The 21,809-nt window shown below is 40.1% G+C and overlaps 1 protein-coding gene across 7 annotated transcripts in view; it reads left to right on the top strand.

Annotated features, from left to right (window-relative positions):
* LOC108440598 (SH3 and multiple ankyrin repeat domains protein 2-like) overlaps positions 1-21,809 on the top strand; it is a 285,653-nt gene that overhangs the window by 230,962 nt on the left and 32,882 nt on the right. For 2 of the 7 annotated variants that reach the window (XM_037540113.1, XM_037540118.1), the window contains 6 exons: positions 4,603-4,683; positions 4,820-4,828; positions 9,881-9,904; positions 17,761-17,820; positions 18,211-18,335; positions 18,648-18,759. In XM_037540113.1, the coding sequence (XP_037396010.1) occupies positions 4,603-4,683; positions 4,820-4,828; positions 9,881-9,904; positions 17,761-17,820; positions 18,211-18,335; positions 18,648-18,759 (411 nt within the window). The remainder of the gene's footprint in view (positions 1-4,602; positions 4,684-4,819; positions 4,829-9,880; positions 9,905-17,760; positions 17,821-18,210; positions 18,336-18,647; positions 18,760-21,809) is intronic. The other 5 variants (XM_037540114.1, XM_017719548.2, XM_037540115.1 and 2 more) reach the window with 5 other exon arrangements.

The raw sequence follows: 21,809 nt of genomic DNA, 5'->3' as shown, positions 1-21,809 counted from the left end.
GATCCCAGAGCGCTGGCTTATTAATATCTCCTAGAATTCATAAGGCTGCAGCTGGGGGAAGAGCTTTTTCTTATAAAGCCCCCAAACTCTGGAATGATCTTCGAGAAAATGTTCGGGACTCCCGACAGTCTCAGTCTTTAAAACTAGGCTGAAAACTCACTTGTTCAATTTAGCTTTTGGTAGGTAATGTTCCCCCTTAGATAAAGGCAACGGATCCAGGGGTCCATGGACACAGGGAATTATAGTAAACTGAGACGCTGGTGCTGTTGTCCCGCTGCTCGCACGCGGTCACTCAGGTTTGTGGATGGTGGAGCAGAGGGATGCCAAACTGTTTCAGAGTGCTGCCGTGTCTTTGTCTCCTTCTGGTTCTTATAACTATCTGGCTGTTATAGTCAGATCTGCCGGAGTCATTAGCCACACTCTGGAATGTTGTTCACATTCCCTGTTTTACGTACAAACAGACAGAATAAAACTAATTCCCTCTCCCTGCCATTTTTCCGAGTATACAACCGCCCACATGTCCGGCTGGACACTGAAGGACGACTGCTACCCACTTCAGACCAGCTGCCCATGCCCCAGCTACCGCCACCTACCTTGGACTAGCTGCCCACCCTACACTGATGTTTTCATAGACTCCTGGCTATTACTACTATTAATACTACTGCTATTAATATTAGTAGTATAATCACTTGTAGGTAGTTTGACCACCTTTTGAGAAATCTGTTGTTCCTTTTGGATTCTGTGTGTATAAAAATGTAACATTTCAAAACAAAAGAAGAACGAAGCAAGAGCACCAATCAGGGCACAGCGGTCACTTTGTTTAGAGCTTGTTTTGATCTGTTGGTCATACCGACCCAGTGCAGCACACAGTTCAACGTCAGCACAGCAGCGTAAATTTTTGGGAGAGTCTGTTCAACATAAATGATGAACTAACCTAACTTTGTGTAAATAGAGCACAATATAGAAATATGTCCACATATGCAGTCGTGACTGACGCGGCTTTTTTCTGAATTTATACAAACACCATTTCATTTTATAGTAAATTAGTTTGGGCTGGTTTATGTTTATGAACAGAGACCTACAGATCAACATAGTAAAGGAAGCTCATTTGTGATCCTGAGTTTAAAGCCAGTCTTTTTAAAACTTGGAACTAAGTTGTAAATAAATCTTAAACTGAAACTTTGCTTGTTTGTAAAAAGTGATTTCAGAGCCATTCGGTTCTCCCTGATGGAAACTGTTTACCTTCAGGACATTAGAGTAATCTTTTAATCTTTTAGTACTTTTACTTTCCTACTTAAGTACATTTGAAGGTAAATCCTTTAGTACTTTTACCCAAGTGGAGGTCTAAAGGGAGGAACTTCTACTTTTACTGGAGTAATATTTTACATTGGTGTCTCTAACTCGAGTACAGGATTTCTGTTCTTCATCCAGTAAAAAGAGTTTGCATTGCCAAGTTTGTTTAACTAGCTAAACTACTGAGGTCAGCCTGGTCGAGGGCAGTTGCGATCCTCTGCTGCTCCTTGTCCTATAAGTGGCCATTTGTTTAATGTTGCTGCTAACAGAGATTCTCTAACATGTCTGACATTACATATTTTCCCACAACCTCCAGATCCGTGCTTTTCAATCAGTGCAATATCTGTCTTCAGAGCCACAAAGCCACAGTTTCACTCCAGCTGGTTCATTCAGCACAACTTGAAAACTTGTTTTGTTTTGTCTTAGCAAGTCTTAGGCTCATCAACATTTTAGTCGTTTTATGTGGCTTTCCAATAAATTTGTGATAAATTTGCGTTGGACTGATGTTGTATTCTGTAAGCTTTAGGCTAAAACAGGCTTTGATTTGAACACATAAGGAGATTCACAGGGTAATTACTATATGAACTACAGCTGGTGTGTCTCTGGGTAAACTAAAGTGTTATGTAGACATACACTCACCGGCCACTTTATTAGGTTTATTTGCTAGTAAAAGGTTGGACCCTCTTTTGCCTTCAGAACTGCCTTAATTCTTCTTGGCATACTTTCAACAAGGTGTTGGAAACATTCCTCAGATATTTTGGTTGGTTATTTGAGTTACTGTTGTCTTTCTATCATCTGGAACCAGTCTGTCCATTCTCCTCTGACCTCTCACATCAACAAGGTATTTTTGTCCACACAACTGCCGCTCAATGTATCTTTTCTCTTTTTCGGACCGTTCTCTGTAAACCCTAGAGATGGTTGTGTGTGAAAATCCCAGTAGATCAGCAGTTTCTGAAATACTCAGACCAGCCCGTCTGGCACCAACAACCACGGCACGTTCAAAGTCACTTAAATCCCCTTTCCTCCCCATTCTGATGCTCGGTCTGCACTTCAGCAAGTTGTCTTGACCACCTCTACATGCCTAAATGCATTGAGTTGCAGTCATGTGATTGGCTGATTAGCTATTTGTGTTAACAAATATTCACTCATTTTGAATTTGATATTTGCAAAAAACAATAACGTTTATCCATTTGAACATTAAATATCTTGTCTTTGTAGTGTATTCAATTGAATATAGGTTGAAAAGGATTTGCAAATCATCATTTTCTGTTTTTATTTATGTTTTACACAATGTCCCAACTTCATTGGAATTGGGGTTGTAGTTGGAAAAAAATCTGGTTACATTAGCTTACATTATTCCTTCTCCTGTGAAATTACCACTTTGGAGATGCAAGGTTTTGTTTCTGACAGTGATGAAATATTCCAATATGTGTGGATATTTCATATGGGTTTCACTTGAATGACAACTGACCGTAATAATTAGCCAGCTGGCACACACGTTTTCCACTCCGCTCATGTTTATTTTTTTATTTGTGGTCTTTGATTTCTGTCACATGAAGGCTCTTCTTGCTTTTAGCACCCTCTAGTGGACACTTCTTTCTTGAAAATGTAGCAAAATGCACTTGTGAGACGTACCAGTCCTGGCCACTTTATTGGAAACCTCTCTCTGGGCGCTCTGTCTTGCTGCTGTACAGTTAGCAGCCCATCTGTCCATACGCAGTTTGTGTTAAGCTGGACGACTTAAAAAATCCACACAGAGAGTGTCATACGTTTAAAATCCATCTTTTACAGAATTTCCTGTTGCCTTGTAGCGAGGATGCGCAAACTAGGCGATACGGCAAAAAAAGCACCCGAACCTTCCCAGATCTCGCCGATGTCACGTGATATGTACGAAGCTGAACTGGACCGGACCCATTGGTGCTTTTATTCACGCACAGTGAGCTCAGATATCAGAGCTGGAGAAATATTTAACTACGAACTGGCTGTTGACCTGAAACTGTAACAAGAGTGATTATTTACTCTGGACTCAACTAGCAGCTCCTCTGTCTCCATGGTCAGATTGTTACGCCCGACTAGTGTGAATATACATACATAACGGTTTTATACTGCACCAAAAAAGGGTTCTGCTATAGTTACAGTGTCAAGCTTGTAAAAATAGCAAAACTCTTTTTGGTGCTATATAGAACCATATGCAACACATTCTCCATCAATCTGAAGAACCTTTTAATCATGCAAATGAATCACATGCATTCGCATAATTAAATAATGGTTCTAGTTTATTCATGCTAGAACTGTTCTATTTACCCTAGAATGCTTGATGAACAATCTAGTGTGTAGGTGGCATATCTCATATCTCTCTCTCTCTCTCTCTCTTTCTCTCTCTCTCCCTCTCTCTCTCTTTCTTGCTCGCTCTCTCTCTCTCTTTCTCACTCTCTCTCTCTCTCCCTCTTTCTCTCTCTCTTTCTCTTTCTCTCTCTCTCTCAATCTCTCTCTGTCTCTCTCACACACTCTCACTCTCTCTCTCTGTCTCTCTCTCTCTCACACACACTCTCTCTGTCTCTCTCTCTCTCACCCTCTCTTTCTCTCTCTCACTCTGTCTCTCTCTCTCTCACTCTGTCTCTTTCTCTGTCTCTCTCTTCCTCTCTCTCTCTTTCTCTCTCTTTTTCTCTCTTTTTCTCTCTCACTCTGTCTTTCTCCCTCAATCTCTCTTTCTCTCTCTCACTCTCTGTCTCTCTCTCTGTCCCTCTCTCTCTCTCTCTCTCTCTCTCTTTCTTTCTCTCTCACTGTCTTCTCCCTCGATCTCTCACTGTCTTCTCCCTCGATCTCTCTCTCTCTCTCTGTCGCTCTCTTTCTCTCTCTCTTTCTCTCTCACTCTCTCTTTCTCTCTCTCTCTCTTTCTCTCTCTCTCTGTCCCTCTCTCTCTTTCTTGGTCTCTCTCTCTCTCTTACACTCTCTCTGTCTCACTCTCTTTCTCTCTCTGTCTCTCTCTCTCTCTTCCTCTCTCTCTCTTTCTCTTTTTCTCTCTCTCTCTTTCTCTCTCACTCTGTCTTTCTCCCTCGATCTCTCTTTCTCTCTCTCACTCTCTCTGTCTCTCTCTCTGTCGCTCTCTCTCTCTCTCTCTCTGTTGCGCTCTCTCTCTCTCTGTTGCTCTCTCTCTCTGTGTCTCTCTGTCGCTCTCTCTCTCTGTCTCTCTCTCTCTCTCTTTCTCTCTCACTCTCTCTTTCTCTCTCTCTCTCTCTCTTTCTCTCTCTCTCTGTCCCTCTCTCTCTTTTTTGCTCTCTCTCTCTCTCTCTCTCTCTCTCTTTATAGCCCCGCCTCCTCCAAAACGAGCTCCGACCACCGCCCTGTCTATGCGCTCCAAATCTATGACGTCTGAGCTGGAGGAGTTGGGTAAGCATAGAAACCCTGGCATGTGTGTTTCTCAACTGTTTCTCCTTTTGTCCTCCTCATGCCTGTTCACTCTCGGCCTGACTGATGGATTGATTGTTTGTTTGTTTGTTTGTTTGTTTGTTGTGTTGATTTCCAGTGGATAAAGGTAAGCAGCAGTGTTCTGATGCCTCACACTTCAGCCTGCAACATTGAAAACAAATGCAGATGCAAGATCAGCAGGGATGTAAATCTCTGAATGATTCAGTTCAGTTATCATTCTTTAAGAAACGACTTGGTGCATCATGGAATCACCATGAATTATTTCAGTTTGAACATGTCGGTATTATTTAGATTTCCTCTGTCTTCTTTAAATAGAAAAATCATTTTATTTAGTTATTTTGGCCAAGAAATGACTGCATGCTTTATTGCGTCATGATCAAATTCTTTATTAGCTGAAGACGAGATTTAAAAGGAACTTAAAAATCTGTGAAAAATAGAAAGGAATATCAAATTCAAAGTTTGGAATCACTTTCCAGTTAAAAAACATTGTTGCAGGTTTATATTTACAATGATTCCAATATATGATCCTTGAATTTTCTTAGTTTCAAGATCATCTTTTTAAATGCCATAATACCTGAGAAAGGAATAGAAATTTTAATAAAAATATCCTGAATGCCTTGAAGTTTAAATCCCAAGGTGCAGATATTAGATCAAGGTATTACTATAAATATGCAATTTATATTTTTCTTATTATTATTTTTATGTAATAATTTTAAATTGTTAGCAAGATGTCAACACAAAACCTACTACATAATCTTCAGTCTGCCCTGGGATTCCCAAAAGCAGCTTAGCACAAAGAGCAAGCATCACACTGAACACTCAGTCTACCAGTTAAGATAATCTTAACACTAAAATGGTTTGGGAAACTGGGCCTTGATTGTTAGATGGACATGCGGTTTTCATATCGGTAAAAGACGAGTTTTATTCCAATTAAAATTAATTGCAAAATCACAGAACTATGTGGCCAAACGTTTTTGCATCCCTTTATGAAACTGTATGCTAGCAACACCCTAGAAAGCACCTGGAATAATATAGCAGCCATTTCACAACACTCTAACAACTACCTGGGATACCTTAGTAACCACCTACTCAACACTGTAAAAATTATCTGGGATACCTTAGCAACTGCCTGGGATACCACAGCAACCACCTAACAACACTCAAACAACCACCTAGGATACTTTAGCAACCACCTAACAACACTCTAACAATCACCTGGGATAACATGGCAACCACCGAACAACACTCTAACAACCATCTGGGATACTTTAGCAACCAGCTAAGAACACTCTAACAACCACCTGGGGTAATATGGCAACCATCGAACAACATTCTACTAACCACCTTGGATATGTTAGCAACCACCTAACAACACAACAACCACTCGGGATACCTTAGCAACCACCGAACAACACTAACAACCACCTGGGATACCTTAGCAACCATCTGGGATACCACATCAACCACCTAACACCCTATCAACCACCTGGCCTGCCATAGCAACCACTTAACAACACTCCAACAACTACCTGGGATACCTTAGCAACCACCTAACCAACGCTCTAACAACTACCAGGATACCTTAGCAACTGCATGGGATACCACAGCAACCACCTAACAACACTCTAACAACCACCTGGGATACTTTAGCAACCACCTAACAACACTCTAACAACCACCTGGGATAATATGGCAACCAAGTCAAGTCAAGAGGCTTTTATTGTCATTCCATCTATGTACAAGTACACAGTGGAGTGAAATTATGTTCCTCCAGGAACAACACGGTGCAACAAGGAACAAAAAGTACAAAGCCACCAAACAACACTCTAACAAAGACCTGGGATAACATGGCAACCACCGAACAACATTCTAACAGCCACTTGGGATACATTAGCAACCACCTAACAACACTCTTGCAAACACCTGGGATAACATGGCAACCACTGAACAACACTCTTACAAAGACATTTACGGCATTTGGCTGACGCTCTTATCCAGAGTGACTTACAATTTGATAATTTTACACAAGGTAGTGTTAGGAATCTTGCCCAAGGACTCTTATTGGTATAGTGTAGGGTTCTTACCCAGGTGGGGGATTGAACCCTAGTCTACAGCATAGAAAGCAGAGGTGTTAACCACTACACTACACCGACCACCTAGGACCTAGGATAACATGGCAACCACTGAACAACACTCTAACAAAGACCTGGGATAATGTGGCAACCACCAAACAACACTCTAACAAGGATCTGGGATAACATGGCAACCACCGAACAACACTCTAACAAAGACCTGGCATGACATGGCAACCATCTAACAACCCTCTAATAACCACCTGTGATACCATAGCAACCACCTGGGATATCACATCAACCACCTAACAACACTCTATAAACCATCTGGGATGCCATAGCAACCACCTGGGATGCCATAGCAACCACCTAACAACACCCTACTAATACCAGAGTTTGCTGAAGTACAGTAATCCTGAAATTTCCTCACAGTGTAGTTTGGAAGCTTGGAATCAATGTTGTCAGTAGTATAAAAACCATTATGTATAAAAGGCTTCTAATCTGTTCAACCTGCACAACTTCACAGGTTCCAGATAATCAGTAGGGCACTAGAAAAATAATAGAAATGAAATGTTATGTCTGTCGAGAAGATTCTGAAATGCACAGAGAATTAAGTTTTAACAGAATTAAGATCCAGAATTCATCAGATTTCAAATACAATACAGAAACCAAGGTAAATAGATAATTACACTGTATTATGTATTATTTATGAATTTCTTGTTCCCAAAACAATAAGACATCCAAAAACGTGTGTGATTAATCCACCATCTTCAGATTAATGCATTGTTACACATGGACGTGTTTTATACCCCTGCTAGTAACTCACTCTCTCCGGCCGCAGTTCAGAGCCTGAGCCCTGCGGTTCTGACAGGCTCTGTGTCAGTCTTACTGGCTGCTTGCTGCATCTTGACTGTGCAGTTCAGCCACTGTGTAGCTCTGAGATTAACCCTTACAAGCCCACAGTTCCTCCTGTCGTTCTGCTGTACTGTTTAAACGTAATTACACAATTAATTTCCAAGAAACTTAATTCAAATTTCAATTTAAATAATTTTTTAAATTTATTTGTTTATTGATTTTCACAAAAGTTGTAAAAGCATCATTCCGATTTGACAAAATCTTAAAATTTTAGCCATCAAGACCAAGCAGAATAAGAAGGAAAAATAGTGATAATAATGATAATTATATATATATATATATATATATATATATATATATATACAACATTTGGTTCTGGCCATGCAAGCTGATTGGTTAAGAAGTGTCCTAACTATGCTGTTATTTCACCATAACATCACAGGTTTTTCTTCCTTTGCCACAAAAAGAAAACGGACTGACGAACTGTCAGTCAGTCTGTGTGGAGCTGGAGAACGTACTGCCGGCTGTGCAGCAAATGGGCGGAGATCGTTACTCTGACGTAGCAACAAGCTGCTCGTTAAGGAACTGTAATTTAGAGGAAGGAACTGAACATTAAAACATATTAAACGCCACGTTCACGGCCAGTTTATTCATTTCTTACTGTATTTATTTAACTGCTGTATTAAAGCAGTAGAGCACTCGAGGAGTGAGTTGGACTCGGACTCCCTCTCAGGTTCTACTGCTAAATCATTTTGCTTAAATCTCCTCAAACTTACAAACACAAATGCGGTCTGGATCGAATGTTGAGAATTTCCGTGCAGTTTCTCAGCTTGTTTCTATGAGCTGTGAGTCAGAAGTAATTCATGAGATTACAGCAGGGTTTTGTTATGGCAGAGGATAACTGAGGCTTCTAAAGGGTTAAACTTTCATGTTTTCTAACACTACAGTCAGACAGCAGTGCATAAGCATGAATGAGCATGGATAACACTGTATAGCATGAAGCCAGTCATTGTTTCTTCTCATATTCATATTAATCCATTTCTTAATTTTCTCATAAATTCTGGCTATAAAGCATAAAAAACTAGTGAAGCTGTTTTGTTTTCACCTGAACATTTTTATGTGCTCAGGCTCTGAAAAAATAGAGCCTTAAAATGAGAGGTTATGTGTTTATTTCAGCCTTATTTGCTGTTCTCTATGTTAGTTTTTATCTTTGTGAAGCAGATTAAGCTGCATTTCTGTGGTGCTGTAGCTCAGAACACATTCTAACCCAGTGTTGGCTGAATATTAGTTCATTTCTACATATTTTTAACTTATTCAAACAAAACAGCTTGTGAGCTATGTGTCCACACTTGGTTCTTTGGCAATTGATGGATCCTTAAAGTAAACACAATGTAAATCACCTGGGATATCATAGCAACCACCTAGCAACACCCTATCTGCCACCAGAGATACCACATCAGCAGGTTACCAGCACCCTAGCAACCACCTGCAATACCATAGCCACCATCTAGCAACACAACCACCTGGGATACCACAGCAAAGGGCTAGCAGCAAAATAGCAACTGCCTGGGATAACGTAGCAACCAAATAGCAACACCCCATCCAACCACCAGAGATACCACAGCAACCTGTTAGCAGCTCCCTAGAAACAACCTTGCAACACATCCACCTGGGATACCTTAGCAACCACCTAGCAGCACCCTAGCAACCACCAGAGTTACCACAGCAAATGATTAGCAGCACCCTAGCAACCACCTAGTAAGACAACCACCTCGGATACCATAGCAATTGTTTAGCAGCACCCTAGCAACCACCTGGGATGCCATAGAAACCCCCTAGCAATACAACCACCTGGGATATCATAGCAACTGGCTAGCAGCACCCTAGCAACCACCTGGGATACAACAGCATCTGTCTAGCACAGTTAGTTGTGTTTCTGAATTGACGAGATTTTCTACACATTATTATTTGCATTGGTGTGGAATGTGTTTGTGATATTTGATTAATATGTGAAGACGGTTTGTGCATGAAGCAACTAGGATCAGTGCGCATCTGTTTGCGTTAATGAGAACGTTTTTGTGTTGTGTTGTGCTGAAATAGTGCAGATGCCTGATCCTGCTGTCGGACGTGTAAAGCAGGTCTTATTCTGAGTGTAAATGTAGGAATAGAGCTGGAATGTCAGTGTCTCTGTTGATCTTGACATATGAAGTATGATTTTACTCTTTCCCCAGCCACCTTGAGGAAAAAGAAAGGTGGTAAGTTTTAGCACTGACCGTCTTACTGTGACATACGGAAATACTTTTAAGTTGTGATTTAAAAGTGTATTAAAGAAATACTTCAGTGTTTCTTAAACTAATTAATTAATTAAACTAATCTCTGTCTGCTACATCTGTATCGCATGCAAATTACCATAGATAATAATTGATGTGTTTTCCTGCACATAAAAAAGAACAGAAAACCATTTGATGGCAAACTGATGTAAAATACAAGCCAGTAGGCAGATGCTGAATTCCTTGAATAAATGTTTGAAACTACAACATTATTAATATGTATATATTAATGATGTATAAAATGCTTCTCAACCTGAACAACTTCAAAGATTCCATGTAATCGGTAGGACATGAAAAAGCTGCAGTAATGTTAAAACGTTAGGTGTGTCCAGAAGTTTCCGAAAATGCACAGAGAATTAAGTTTTAATAAAATTTTCAAAAAGGTTCCGTACAGAGCCTTCTACAGCACATTCTCCATCGGTCTGATGAAAGCTTTCATGAGGCAAAGAACTCTTTAGTCATACAAATGGTTCTTTGAGTGTTCATGGTTCTATATAGAACCATTTTCTTTACTAAAGAACCCTTGAAGAACCATCATTTTTAAGTGTGTATCATATATTAATTTCTTGTTCACAGAGTGTTTGAACAGTGTAATATAACGTCCAGTAAATGCTTTGGCTCAGTAGTTTATAGTGTTCATATCCACACTGTACTTATTTATAAGTTATTAGATTTGTTGCTTATAAATGACAAAAAATGTTAATATTGTAGTTGATTTTAAACATTTGAACGGTAATACACCTTTGACTTAAGAATTCATTGAAACATAAACATTCAGCATCTACCCACTGGTGTCTACTATAAGTACAACCCCATGAATGAAGTTGGGACATTGTGTAAAACATAAATAAAAAACAGAATACGATAGAACAAGTTGCAGGCATCAAATTCAAAATGAGTGAATATTTGCGAAAAACAAAGTTTATCCGTTTGAACATTAAATATCTTGTCTTTGTAGTGTATTCAATTGAATATAGGATGAAAAGGATTTGCAAATCATCGTATTCTGTTTTTTATTTATGTTTTACACAATGTCCCAACTTCATTGAAATTGGGGTTGTATATTCAAAGCTAATTTATTCATTTCAAATATAATTCTACCAACCACCAGAGATACCACAGCAACGAGTTAGCAGTACCCTAGTAACCACCTGGGATACCATAAGAACTGGTTAGCAGCACCCTAGCAACCACCTGGGATGCCATAGCAAGCACCTATCAACACAACCACCTGGTATACCATAGCAACTAGTTAGTAGCACCCTTGCAATCACCTGGGATACCATAGCAACCACCTCGAAACACCCTACAAACAACCAGAGATACCACAGCAACTAGTTAGCAGCACTTTAGCCACCACCTGGGATGCCATTGTAACCACCTAGCAACACAACCACGTGGTATGCCATAGCACCTGAGATACCCTAGCAACCATCTCGAAACACCCTACAAACAACCAGAGATACCACAGCAGCCAGTTAGCAGCACCCTAGCAACCACCTGGGAAACCTGACAGAGTGATGACTGATAGAGATTAAGTTGAAAAACGCTGGAGTCCTTCTTTAATTCAGGTTGCACTCAACTTGTCTCAGTCTGTGTGTTGCAGTTCACCTCTCCAGTCAGTAGCTGGCTCGTTTGGTTCCGTTTGTGCTGCATGTTTTTATGTGGCGCTAGTTTGTTGTTCTGTAAGGAAACGTCTGCATGATATTTTACAACAGACAGTGACTTCACTGTTGGCACATTGCCAGGCGGTGGCTTGTTGCATAACAGTTCAGTGAAAAACAGTATTGATGTTGTTGATGTTTGTCCTGAGAGTTTCGTAGATGAGTAGTTTGTAAGTTTGTGACGTGTGTAGTGTTTGGGTTTCTACACGTCATGTTGGACACGGGCAGGAGTTTATAGCCACATATGCCATTTATTTCTGATTTTTTGTTTGTTTTTGTTTACTTTTTTTAAATACATTATGGGGGCAGATTTACTAGTTAGCCGCAGTGGTCTTTTAGCCATAATAAGACCAAAGGGGCAGTCACTGCTCTCTTTTGTACTACAGCGTTTTAAAGCCACTGTTAATAAAAATAATAATAGTAGGTTTTGAGAATAAAGTTGTGATATTTTGAGAAAAAAGGTCCTAATATTTAGAGGATAAAGTGGTCTAATTATAGGGGGGCTGCCATAACACGTTGGGGTCTTGGTTGCTGTCCTAGCGCCCGGAGCTCCACTCACTCCCGTCTCTCTGTGGATCATTTTGGTCTTCATCCTCACTGTTTGTGAAACTTCATGCCCTGTTTGAATGGGTGGAGATGAAGCCCCCGATAGCCGTGTAGATGACCCTGCCTCAAACTCTCCTTCAACAACACAGACAGGTGGTTTCCTCCGAGTCCATCTGGCTCTTCATTCTAGATAAACGCAGTTTCCTCCGAGTCCGTCCGGCTCTTTATTCTAGATAAACGCAGTTTCCTCCGAGTCCGTCTGGCTCTGGGGGCAGTTGTGGACTGGAGGTTAGGGAACTGGCCCTGTGACCGGAAGGTTGCCGGTTTGATCCCCAGTGCCGACAGTCCATTATCGAGAAGTCCTTGAGCAAGGTACCTAACCCCCAATTGCTCCCTGAGTGCCGTGGATAGGGCTGCCCACTGCTCCGGGCACGTGTGCTCACTGCCCCCTAGTGTGTGTATTCACTAGTGTGTATGTGGTGTTTCACTGCACGGATGGGTTAAATGCGGAGGTGGAATTTCCCTGTTTGTGGGATTTAAAAAAAGTACTACTTAACTTATAAACACAGATACCAGCTCAGCCATTTCAGCCGGTTCTTACACTAATACCAGGCTGGTGCTGATGTGCAGGAGAGACGGGGAGGCTGAGTGTTTCTTTATGGGGGAATTGATATGAAAGTGCAGCTCCACCAACTCAGCGCCCCTCATTTAACACGAAGAGGTGCTGCTTCACTTCGCAAAGCCTTTGGACACAATACTAACCTTTCCTGGTATTAATGCCACTTTAATGTCTTAACTGTATGACGTTTTTCCCTGAATATTATGACGTTTTTCTCAAAATATTAAAACTTTTTTCTTGAAATATTACAACTTTTTTCTCAAAGTCTATTTTTATTTTTATTTACAGCGGCTCTAAAAGGCTGTTGTACTTTTGCCTCATTGCATAAGCACTTGTAGAAGTGTCACCACGTACTGGGAGGAAGTTATTCTAGAGAAGCACGTAAAGAGTGAATGTATATTTTGGTTTACTTTCTCGAACTTCTGACATGTCAAAATAATGCCTTATTTTCTCAAAGTTATTTTTACACTGAAATAGTCACATGCTCCCATGAGCCATGGCAACTTTCTTGACACAAAACCTTGAGAAAATAACTCATTTAAACTTGATAAACCATGTTTTGAATGTGAAACAGACAAATAAAAGCATGTGGTTATATTGTGCTGGTCATGTGTTAATTATGAAGTTGTGCCTGCGTTCATTTGCATGGATGTTCTTGGTTGATAACTCGCAAAATTGATCACTCGCCAGTGCAAAGTGTCAGTGGACAGTCGGTCATTAGTGCCTTTCTTAATAAATCTTAAGCCTTAAGCTTGCAGTCAGGTAAATATATATGAAAAATTTCAGGGGTGTGTCTTCATTCATTTCTGAAAGATAGAGGCTTTAAAAAGTGGGTGTGGAATTTATATCGCCCTAAAATAATTGCTTTAGTAAAAAAGAATTATTTTATATGATAACATTTGACTTATTGATGCTACATGCATGAGGTTTTCAAGGGTTCTATAAAAATGCAAGTTTGCTATTTAATGTCTTTGGAAAATCTGGATATTTTGTGTTCGTTGTAGCAAATTTGACCTGTATCTCCACACTGAAGTACAGATCTTTCTAATTTTGGCCTTTTTAATTCATATTACAGTGCTCTTTGAGCAGGTATTGGTCTTAAAGCAATTAAGGTTTCTGAGTTATGAGCCATTAGAATGAAAAAAGCCTAATTTCAAATGTGCATTGCTTATATAAGAAGGTGTATTTGACACTTTAAATAAAAATGGTTTGGCTCAGGCTATCAACTTGATATCCTTATATTCTAGAATGTGCTTGTTTTAATGGAATACATTTATTTATTTGATTGTTTTCATTTTTACAGCTCATAAATGTAGAAATCTTTATTACTTTTTGACTAATATGGAATTTCCAAAAAGAGCACTGCAAAAATTGAAATACCTGATGTGTGGAGATGGAGAGGTTTTATTTTCACATTTTCAGCAGCTGTCAAGTGTCAAATGTGCACCCCTACGTCTTCTGGTTTGAGGTCGAATGCAAATTAAATCTGAGAAAACACACACACACACACACACAATTTCTAAGCCGTTTATCCTTCTAAGTTGAGGGGGAGAGCCAGAGCCTATCACAGCAGCCATTGAATGGAAGGCAGGAAACATCCTGGACAGGTCACCAGTCCATCACAGGGTAGACAGACAGACAGACACATTCACACCAAGGGGCAATTTATCTCCAGTTGGCCTCACTGCATGTCTTTGGGCTGTGGGAGGAAACCCATGCAGACTCCACACAGAGAGGACCCTGGTCACCCAGCCGGGCAATCAAACCCAGGCCCTTCTTGCTGTGAGGCAACAGCGCTACCTACCGAGAGTCATAGTAAAAACACTAAAACTATGCAATAACACATACAGAAATATACAGTTACCAAAAGAGTGTTAAAGCTACGCTGTGTGAGATTTGTGGAGCTGGAGATCTCTCTGATGGAAATGGGAAACTGTCAAAACTTGGTGAAGGAGCGTCTTCTGAGGATGTGAGTGAATTATCTACTATTGTCCTCATATCTTCCTCTGCATAATGTTGATTTTGGATCTTGGACCTTAACATAAAACATCTTGGACCTTAACCATAACTATATTTCCAAAAGTATTCAGTTGTCTGGCTTATGAAATTGAGTGACATCCCATTCTTAATCCATAGGGTTTAATATGATTTTTTTTATTGTTTCTCTAAATTTTCTCCCCAATTTAGTTGTATCCAATTCCACCCACTAGTTAGGACTCCCCCAGTACTAGGAGGGCAAAAACTAGCACAGGCTTCCTCTGAGACCTGTGAGGTGCCGCTGCATCTTCTGCTGCTCACACAACAGCATTGGACAGCTGAATGTACTCGGAGGAGAGCGCTACACACCTAGATCAGTTACATCAGCCAACTTCTTAAAGCCACTATCTCAGAAAATAATGAAGAAACAAGCTTGTAATTCTACACAATATGTGAACACAATGAGACTAAATACTAGAGGTATTAAGCAGTACTTCTAGCTGAAAGGCCTTCTGTGAGTCCTTATAAATTCACCTGATTTTCTATTAAACTTAGTATATAATGCTGTAAAAAAAGTGCTTCTTTGCCACCAGCTTAGGGAAAATGAGCCACTAGACTGTAAGAGCTTGTTATTCACTCACTGTGTGTGTGTGTGTGTGTGTGTGTGTGTGTGTGTGTGTGTGTGTGTGTGTGTGTGAGACAAATGAGTTACGACTGTTTTTGATACATAAAATCACACAAACTTGAAAAGTGGACTTCAAGGGAAGAAAAAAAAACAAGAAATCAATGGAATATATGTTCTTTAAGGGCTTAACAATGAGCTGATAAACTGGATCAAGTGTGTTAAAGCAGGAAAATGAAGAATATGTGTAGAACCAAATCCCTCAGGGCTGGAATGAAAACCACCAGTGTGTGTGGAAATGCAGTATTTAAGCAGAGCCGTCTTTGAGCACGCATATTTATGTGAGTGTGACGTTATGTTGTTGGTCTTTGTGGGTGTTTTTTATTAATATGTTGACAATATTTGAACTTAGAAGTGATTTAATGTCACAGATTTAAGAGTATGTAGCAAATGTCCATTATATTGTAGTATACTGAGTAGCATAAAATATATTCACTCTTAAAAATAAAAGTACCAAAAAAGGTGTTTAAGAGTGCTAAGAACAACTTTTGCTTCCTTAAAGAACATTGGATGGTTCTTTAAGAAACCAGAGGTTAAGTGTGAGAAACCTACAGAAATGTTAAAGAACCTCCAAATAATGTAGACATTCTATACCAGTGAATTGAGCCATTTAAGAAGCATTTTTTAGAGTTTAGAAAAATACAAAAATACATGACTTATTGCTTGAGTGAAAGACCAGTGTCATGATGTTGTGTAAAAATATACAAGACGAATAGAAAGACAATTATTACCTGAGCATTCTGTGTGTGCCTGCATTTCTGTGTGTGTGTGTGTGTGTGGATAGTTCTGAGCAGTCATGTTGTTTAAGACTATTTTTTGGGCAGTAACTGATTTTCTCAGTAAAGACTTTATTAGAATAAATACAGTAAAGTACAATAAAACATAAAAAGAATGTGTTGTTTTCAGTAAAGTTATGAATATGTATGATAGAAGAACACAGGTTTGGTTCATGACTTCTTGCTGCATCACATTTTTCAGTTCCATCAACAGATTTAATATAACGAAGGATTGCTTTGATTCATTAGTTATTTTATGGAAGCTGAAAACCCTGGACCTTTTTTGGGGGAGACGTTTTTAAACCATGTGCATTAAGATGTAAGATGTCATTCAGTCATTCAGAGTGGTTCAGTGTGAAACGCTTCTTTCTAGAGTGTCAGAACTGTTTACATTGGTGGTGATGGGAACCAGACGTCCCCCTCTAAAAGCTCCTCACAGAAAGTTCCTACATGAACTGGTTCTGAATTCACTGCCTGATGACTGAGATGCTGTTTTATGATAGTTTAGAGAACTTAAACTCCATTCATGGTGGAGGAAGACATGCAGGGCGCTGTGCGGCAAAATAGTCCCCAAAGAAAACTTATTATTCCAGATTTTCCACTATTTTCCATCATCAACATTCCATATAAACTCAGAAGACTTGTGTAGGTTATCTGGTGGTTCTGGATGGTAAATAAAATGTCTATATCTGTGTTGTAGTCATGGCGACGCCTGGTTCCTATCACCACCACTGTAAAGACGTCTGAACCATTTCACACCAAACCGCTCTGAACCTCTCTGATTACACCTCACACACTGAGTTATGGGGATATTTTTGAAAAAAAGCAGTGGGATTCTCCTTAAAGCCTGTTTATGTATTTGTGTTTGTTCGGTCCCACTTTAGATTAAGTGTCTCTAATAACTATGTAGTTATATGTGAATAACATATGCAACAACAATGTAACTATTAATGATCTTGTCACTTACCAAGTAATGTAATTGCACGTGTGTATCAACTTCAGCTGTTAAATGGGTACAGTTCAACTACAGAGTGGTAATTATAGAATGGTAATTAATGTGATGTGACTAGTTTACCTTGTTACAACACAGTTATTCCACAATAATTATGTAAAACAAATGTAATATGCAAAAAGAGACTTCTGATCTGTAGTGTATCAAAGAGATACACTGGAATCACAAGAGGCAAAACTAAAGTTAATACACATATGTAATTACACAAGCTATACATCTGTAACGCGGCCTAAATGATTAGTAGCTATGGTGTTGTTATATGTGTTATTGATGTGTAAATACACAGTTATTAGACACTTAATATAAGTGGGACTGTTTGTTCTAATGTTAGTATTTTGTTTTACGAGTAAAACTTGCTGCCCAGATAAGTGGCTTTATGGTTAATTTTCTCAGACTGAGACTTTTTCACAGTCCTGTGTGTATTTGTAGTGTGTTTATATCTAAGTCTTTGCGTTTGGCGTTTTAGCCCTGTTCTGAATCTTCTTCTCTTCCCGTCTCTGTGTAGATTCTCAGTCTTCTAATGTTGAGGGTCTGAAGAAGAGGATTGTATTTCAAGTCACACTAAGTAATCACCTTAAATGCATGGAGGCTTTTCAAAAGATCAGAACGAACTATACAATTACCAGGACTTGCTAGCATGCGGCTCGCTAGCGTGGCAGTGGCTAACACTAAAACCCTGTGGCTCTGAGTTCTGAGGAGCTTGCACGGCTTTGGGGGCTGACCGGTCTCTTCATTCCTGTTTCTTTGTTTGATTAATTTGTTTATTTCATTGTTTGAGTCTCATCAAAAGTCTCCTTTGATGAGAAGATATATGCGGATTATTGGCTTCTGGCGCCATTGGAGGTTTTCGTTTTACTTGTTTTGTTTGTTTGTTTGTTTGTTTCTTTTTGTAGAGGTTAACAGCTGTTCCTGCTCTGGTCCTGTTGCTCAGCTGGGTGTTTGTTGTCTGTTCCAGATAAAGTGGATGAAGTAGCACCGGCCCAGAAGACTGGCAGGGACAACACCTCAGTGGACATGAGGGTGGCCACCATAAAGCCCCGGCCATCCAGTCGCTGCATAGCAACTCCCACAGATTTCAATGTAAGCATTTCTTCTTCTCACTGCTTCTGCGCTGGTTCCTCAAGGGTTCTTTGGTAAATAAAATGGTTATATATTGAACCATGAATACTCAAAGAACCCTTTGTGTGATCAATGGGTTCTTTTCATCTTTACAGGGTTCTTGAGATGATTGATGATTTTATATGGTTATGTATAGAACCTTTTGGTGCAACCCTTTTTCTACATAGAACTTTATCAAAGAACCCTTCAAGAACCATTTTTAAGTGTGTATGAGCAGTCAGGTCCCACCGGGTACAGATGTGTACTTACCCTGATTCCTTATTTTCCCTGCAGTCCATGTACGAGCGACAGGGTGTAGCTGTCGTCCCACCCACTGTTCCTGGCGGCCCCCAGGGGGCATATCTGGGTGTACCGAAGGGTACGATGAGGAGACAGAAGTCCATCGGTAAGAGAAACAGTCTGCCAGTCTGACTGTGGAAATGCATCCCAGTGTGGTAAACCGACAGGAGTCAAGGCAGTCACAACATAGACTTAATTCTGTGGTTTCTGACACCGTGTGACTCACTGTTCTCTATAAACATGGACGTTAGCATAGCTAAACACAGTAGCAGCATCTAGAAGCATGAATTTTGTCTGTACTTCAGGTTTGTATGTTTGTAAATATACCTGAGGTATGAACATCACTCTTATATTCTCATTGAGGAAAAATGAGCATGAGAACATAAAGCTATGTCCTATTAAATGACAGTGAGGAAACATAGGACACTGGGAATATAGGAACTCAGCTATATAGGATCCTGGGAATATAGAACCCAGGAAATGTAAAACCCTGGGAAAACAGGTTTTGGGGTATATAGGATCCAGGGGAATATAGGATCCTAGAAATATAGGGCCTGGGAATATTGGTTCCTGCTGATATGGTGTCCGAGGAATATAGGATCCTGGAAATAAAGGTCCCTGGTAATACACGGTCCTAGGAAATATAGGTTCCAAGGAATATAATGTCTGAGGATATAGAATCCTGGGAATTTAGGGACCTAGGAAAACAGATTCCTGGGAATATAGGTTCCAGGGAATATAGTGTTTGGGGAATATAGGATCCTGGAAATAGAGGGCCCTGTGAATATAAATATTTGGAAATGTAAGGCCCTGAGAATATAGGTTCCTGGGAATATAATGTACAGAGAATATAGAATCATAGAAATATACTAAGGAATGTAGCATCTGAGGAATATAGGATCCTGGAAATAGAGGGTAGTGGGAATATAGTGCATGAAGAAGATAGGATCCTGGAAATATACATAATAGTGAAAACAGGTCATTAGGAATAAAGCATCCAGTGAATATAGGATCCTGGAAATATAAGGCCCTGGAAATGTAGGGTCCTGGGAATATAAGACCTCTGCAGAATAGGACCCAAGGTACACTATATTTCCAAAAGTATTTAGTCACCCATCCAAATCATTGAATTCAGGTGTTCCAATCACTTCCATGGCCACAGGTGTATAAAACCAAGCCCCTAGGCCTGCAGACTGCTTCTACAGACATTAGTGAAAGGATGGGTCGCTCTCAGGAGCTCAGTGAATTCTAGCGTGGTACCGTGATCTGACGCCACCTGTGCAAAAGTCCAGTCATGAAATTTCCTGGACAATTTCATGCTCCCATCTTTGTGGGAACAGTTTGGGGATAGCCCCTTCCTGTTCCAACAAGACTGCGCGCCAGTGCACAAAGCAGGTCCATAAAGACATGGATGAGCATGTTTGGTGTGGAAGAACTTGACTGGCCTGCACAGAGTCCTGACCTCAACCTGATAGAACACCTTTGGGATGAATTAGAGTGTAGACTGCGAGCCAGGCCTTCTCGTCTCAGTGTCTGACCTCACAAATGTGCTTCTGGAAGAACAGTCAAAAATTCCCATAAACACACTCCTAACCCTTGTGGAAAGCCTTCCCAGAAGAGTTGGATGGGCCGATATCATATTAAACCCTATGGATTAAGAATGGGATGTCACTCAAGTTCATATCTGTGTGAAGCCAGACGAGCGAATACTGTTGGAAATATAGTGTATGTAGAACCCTGGGAACATAAGATCCTGGAAATACAGGACTGTTTTTAAAACGATAAAGAGAAAACAGAGGGGATGTTTCCTAGAAATTTTTGTGAGAAAATAAAGGTTGCAAAGAATCCTGGGGACCTTGGGAACATAGAGATGGGGTATAAGCTTCCATTACTTGTCAGCTTTGTAGCTCCAGTGCCAAAACTAAACCATAATTCAGACACCAAACCTGTCTTGGCTGATCGACCACATTTGGGGTATAAGGGGGGGAAAACTGGATAAATTTGACTTTTCCTTTAAATCTGCTGCTTGTATCTTCTATTTCCTGCTTTTCATTCACTGTAAAGGGTGATGCTGCACCCAGACTTCTGCTGAATGATAAAATTAGCCTGAGGAACTTTATAGATTAAGAAGCTCACTCTGTTCTCTGTGGGAATCATTCAGGACTTTAAAACATTCCTGACTCACCCAAGCTAATTATAGTATTTCACAGTTTTATTTCCGATAGCTTTAAGACTCGCCTGGTCTATATACAGAGTCACTGACGTGGTTTCTTCATGACTCGGATTTGCTGTGCAGAAGAGTCCTATTTTAACTTTGAGATCTATTTATATGTTTTACGTGATTGCTATTCCCAGGGTCAATTACGTTTTCATCGCTCAGCCGGCTCCGTCTCGCCAGCTGAACAGAGTTCATTAAGTTCGATTATCGTTAAATTAGGCCGATCTGCTTGCCACTCCGGATTCCTTTGATGGAACCTTTAGAACTAATTACACATTCTGGAGAAGAAATGGCACAATCATCAAGTGCATATTAATACATGGCAATATTATTCATGGTCCCTTGAGTTCTGAGTTCTTTTGACCATATGACCCGAAACAGGAGGTTGTAGGATTGACACTGTCCTTTCTGTTCATCAAACTCTCCAATCCGATTGAGTCCTGCTGTGCTTTGAGTTTATCATGAGGCAGCACAGCTTACTGATGTTCTCCAGCTGGCTAGAACAAGGAAAGGAGCTGACAGACTGCAAGCTATTGTAGCAGACACATAATCATAAATTAATTTTCCTTTTTTTACTATTTTCCACATTTTAGAGTCATAGTAAAAACACCAAAACTGTGCAATAACACATACAGAAATACACCAATCAGGCATAACATTATGACCACCTCCTTGTCCATTTTATCAGCTCCATTTACTGTATAGGTGCACTCTGTCGTTCTACAGTTACAGACTGTAGTCCATCTGTTTCTCTGATACTGTGTTACCCTGTTCTTCAGTGGTCAGGACCCCCATGGACCCTCACAGAGCAGGTACTATTTGGGTGGTGGATCATTCTCAGCACTGCAGTAACATTGACGCGGTGGAGGTGTGTTAGTGTGTGTTGGGCTGGTCTGAGTGGATCAGACACAGCAGTGCTGCTGGAGTTTTTAAACACT

Source organism: Pygocentrus nattereri, chromosome 7 (assembly GCF_015220715.1).
Source record: "Pygocentrus nattereri isolate fPygNat1 chromosome 7, fPygNat1.pri, whole genome shotgun sequence".
NCBI classification, from domain to species: Eukaryota; Metazoa; Chordata; class Actinopteri; order Characiformes; family Serrasalmidae; genus Pygocentrus; species Pygocentrus nattereri.
Note: the sequence above shows the minus strand (reverse complement) of the source record. Positions and strands in the feature narration are given on the sequence as shown.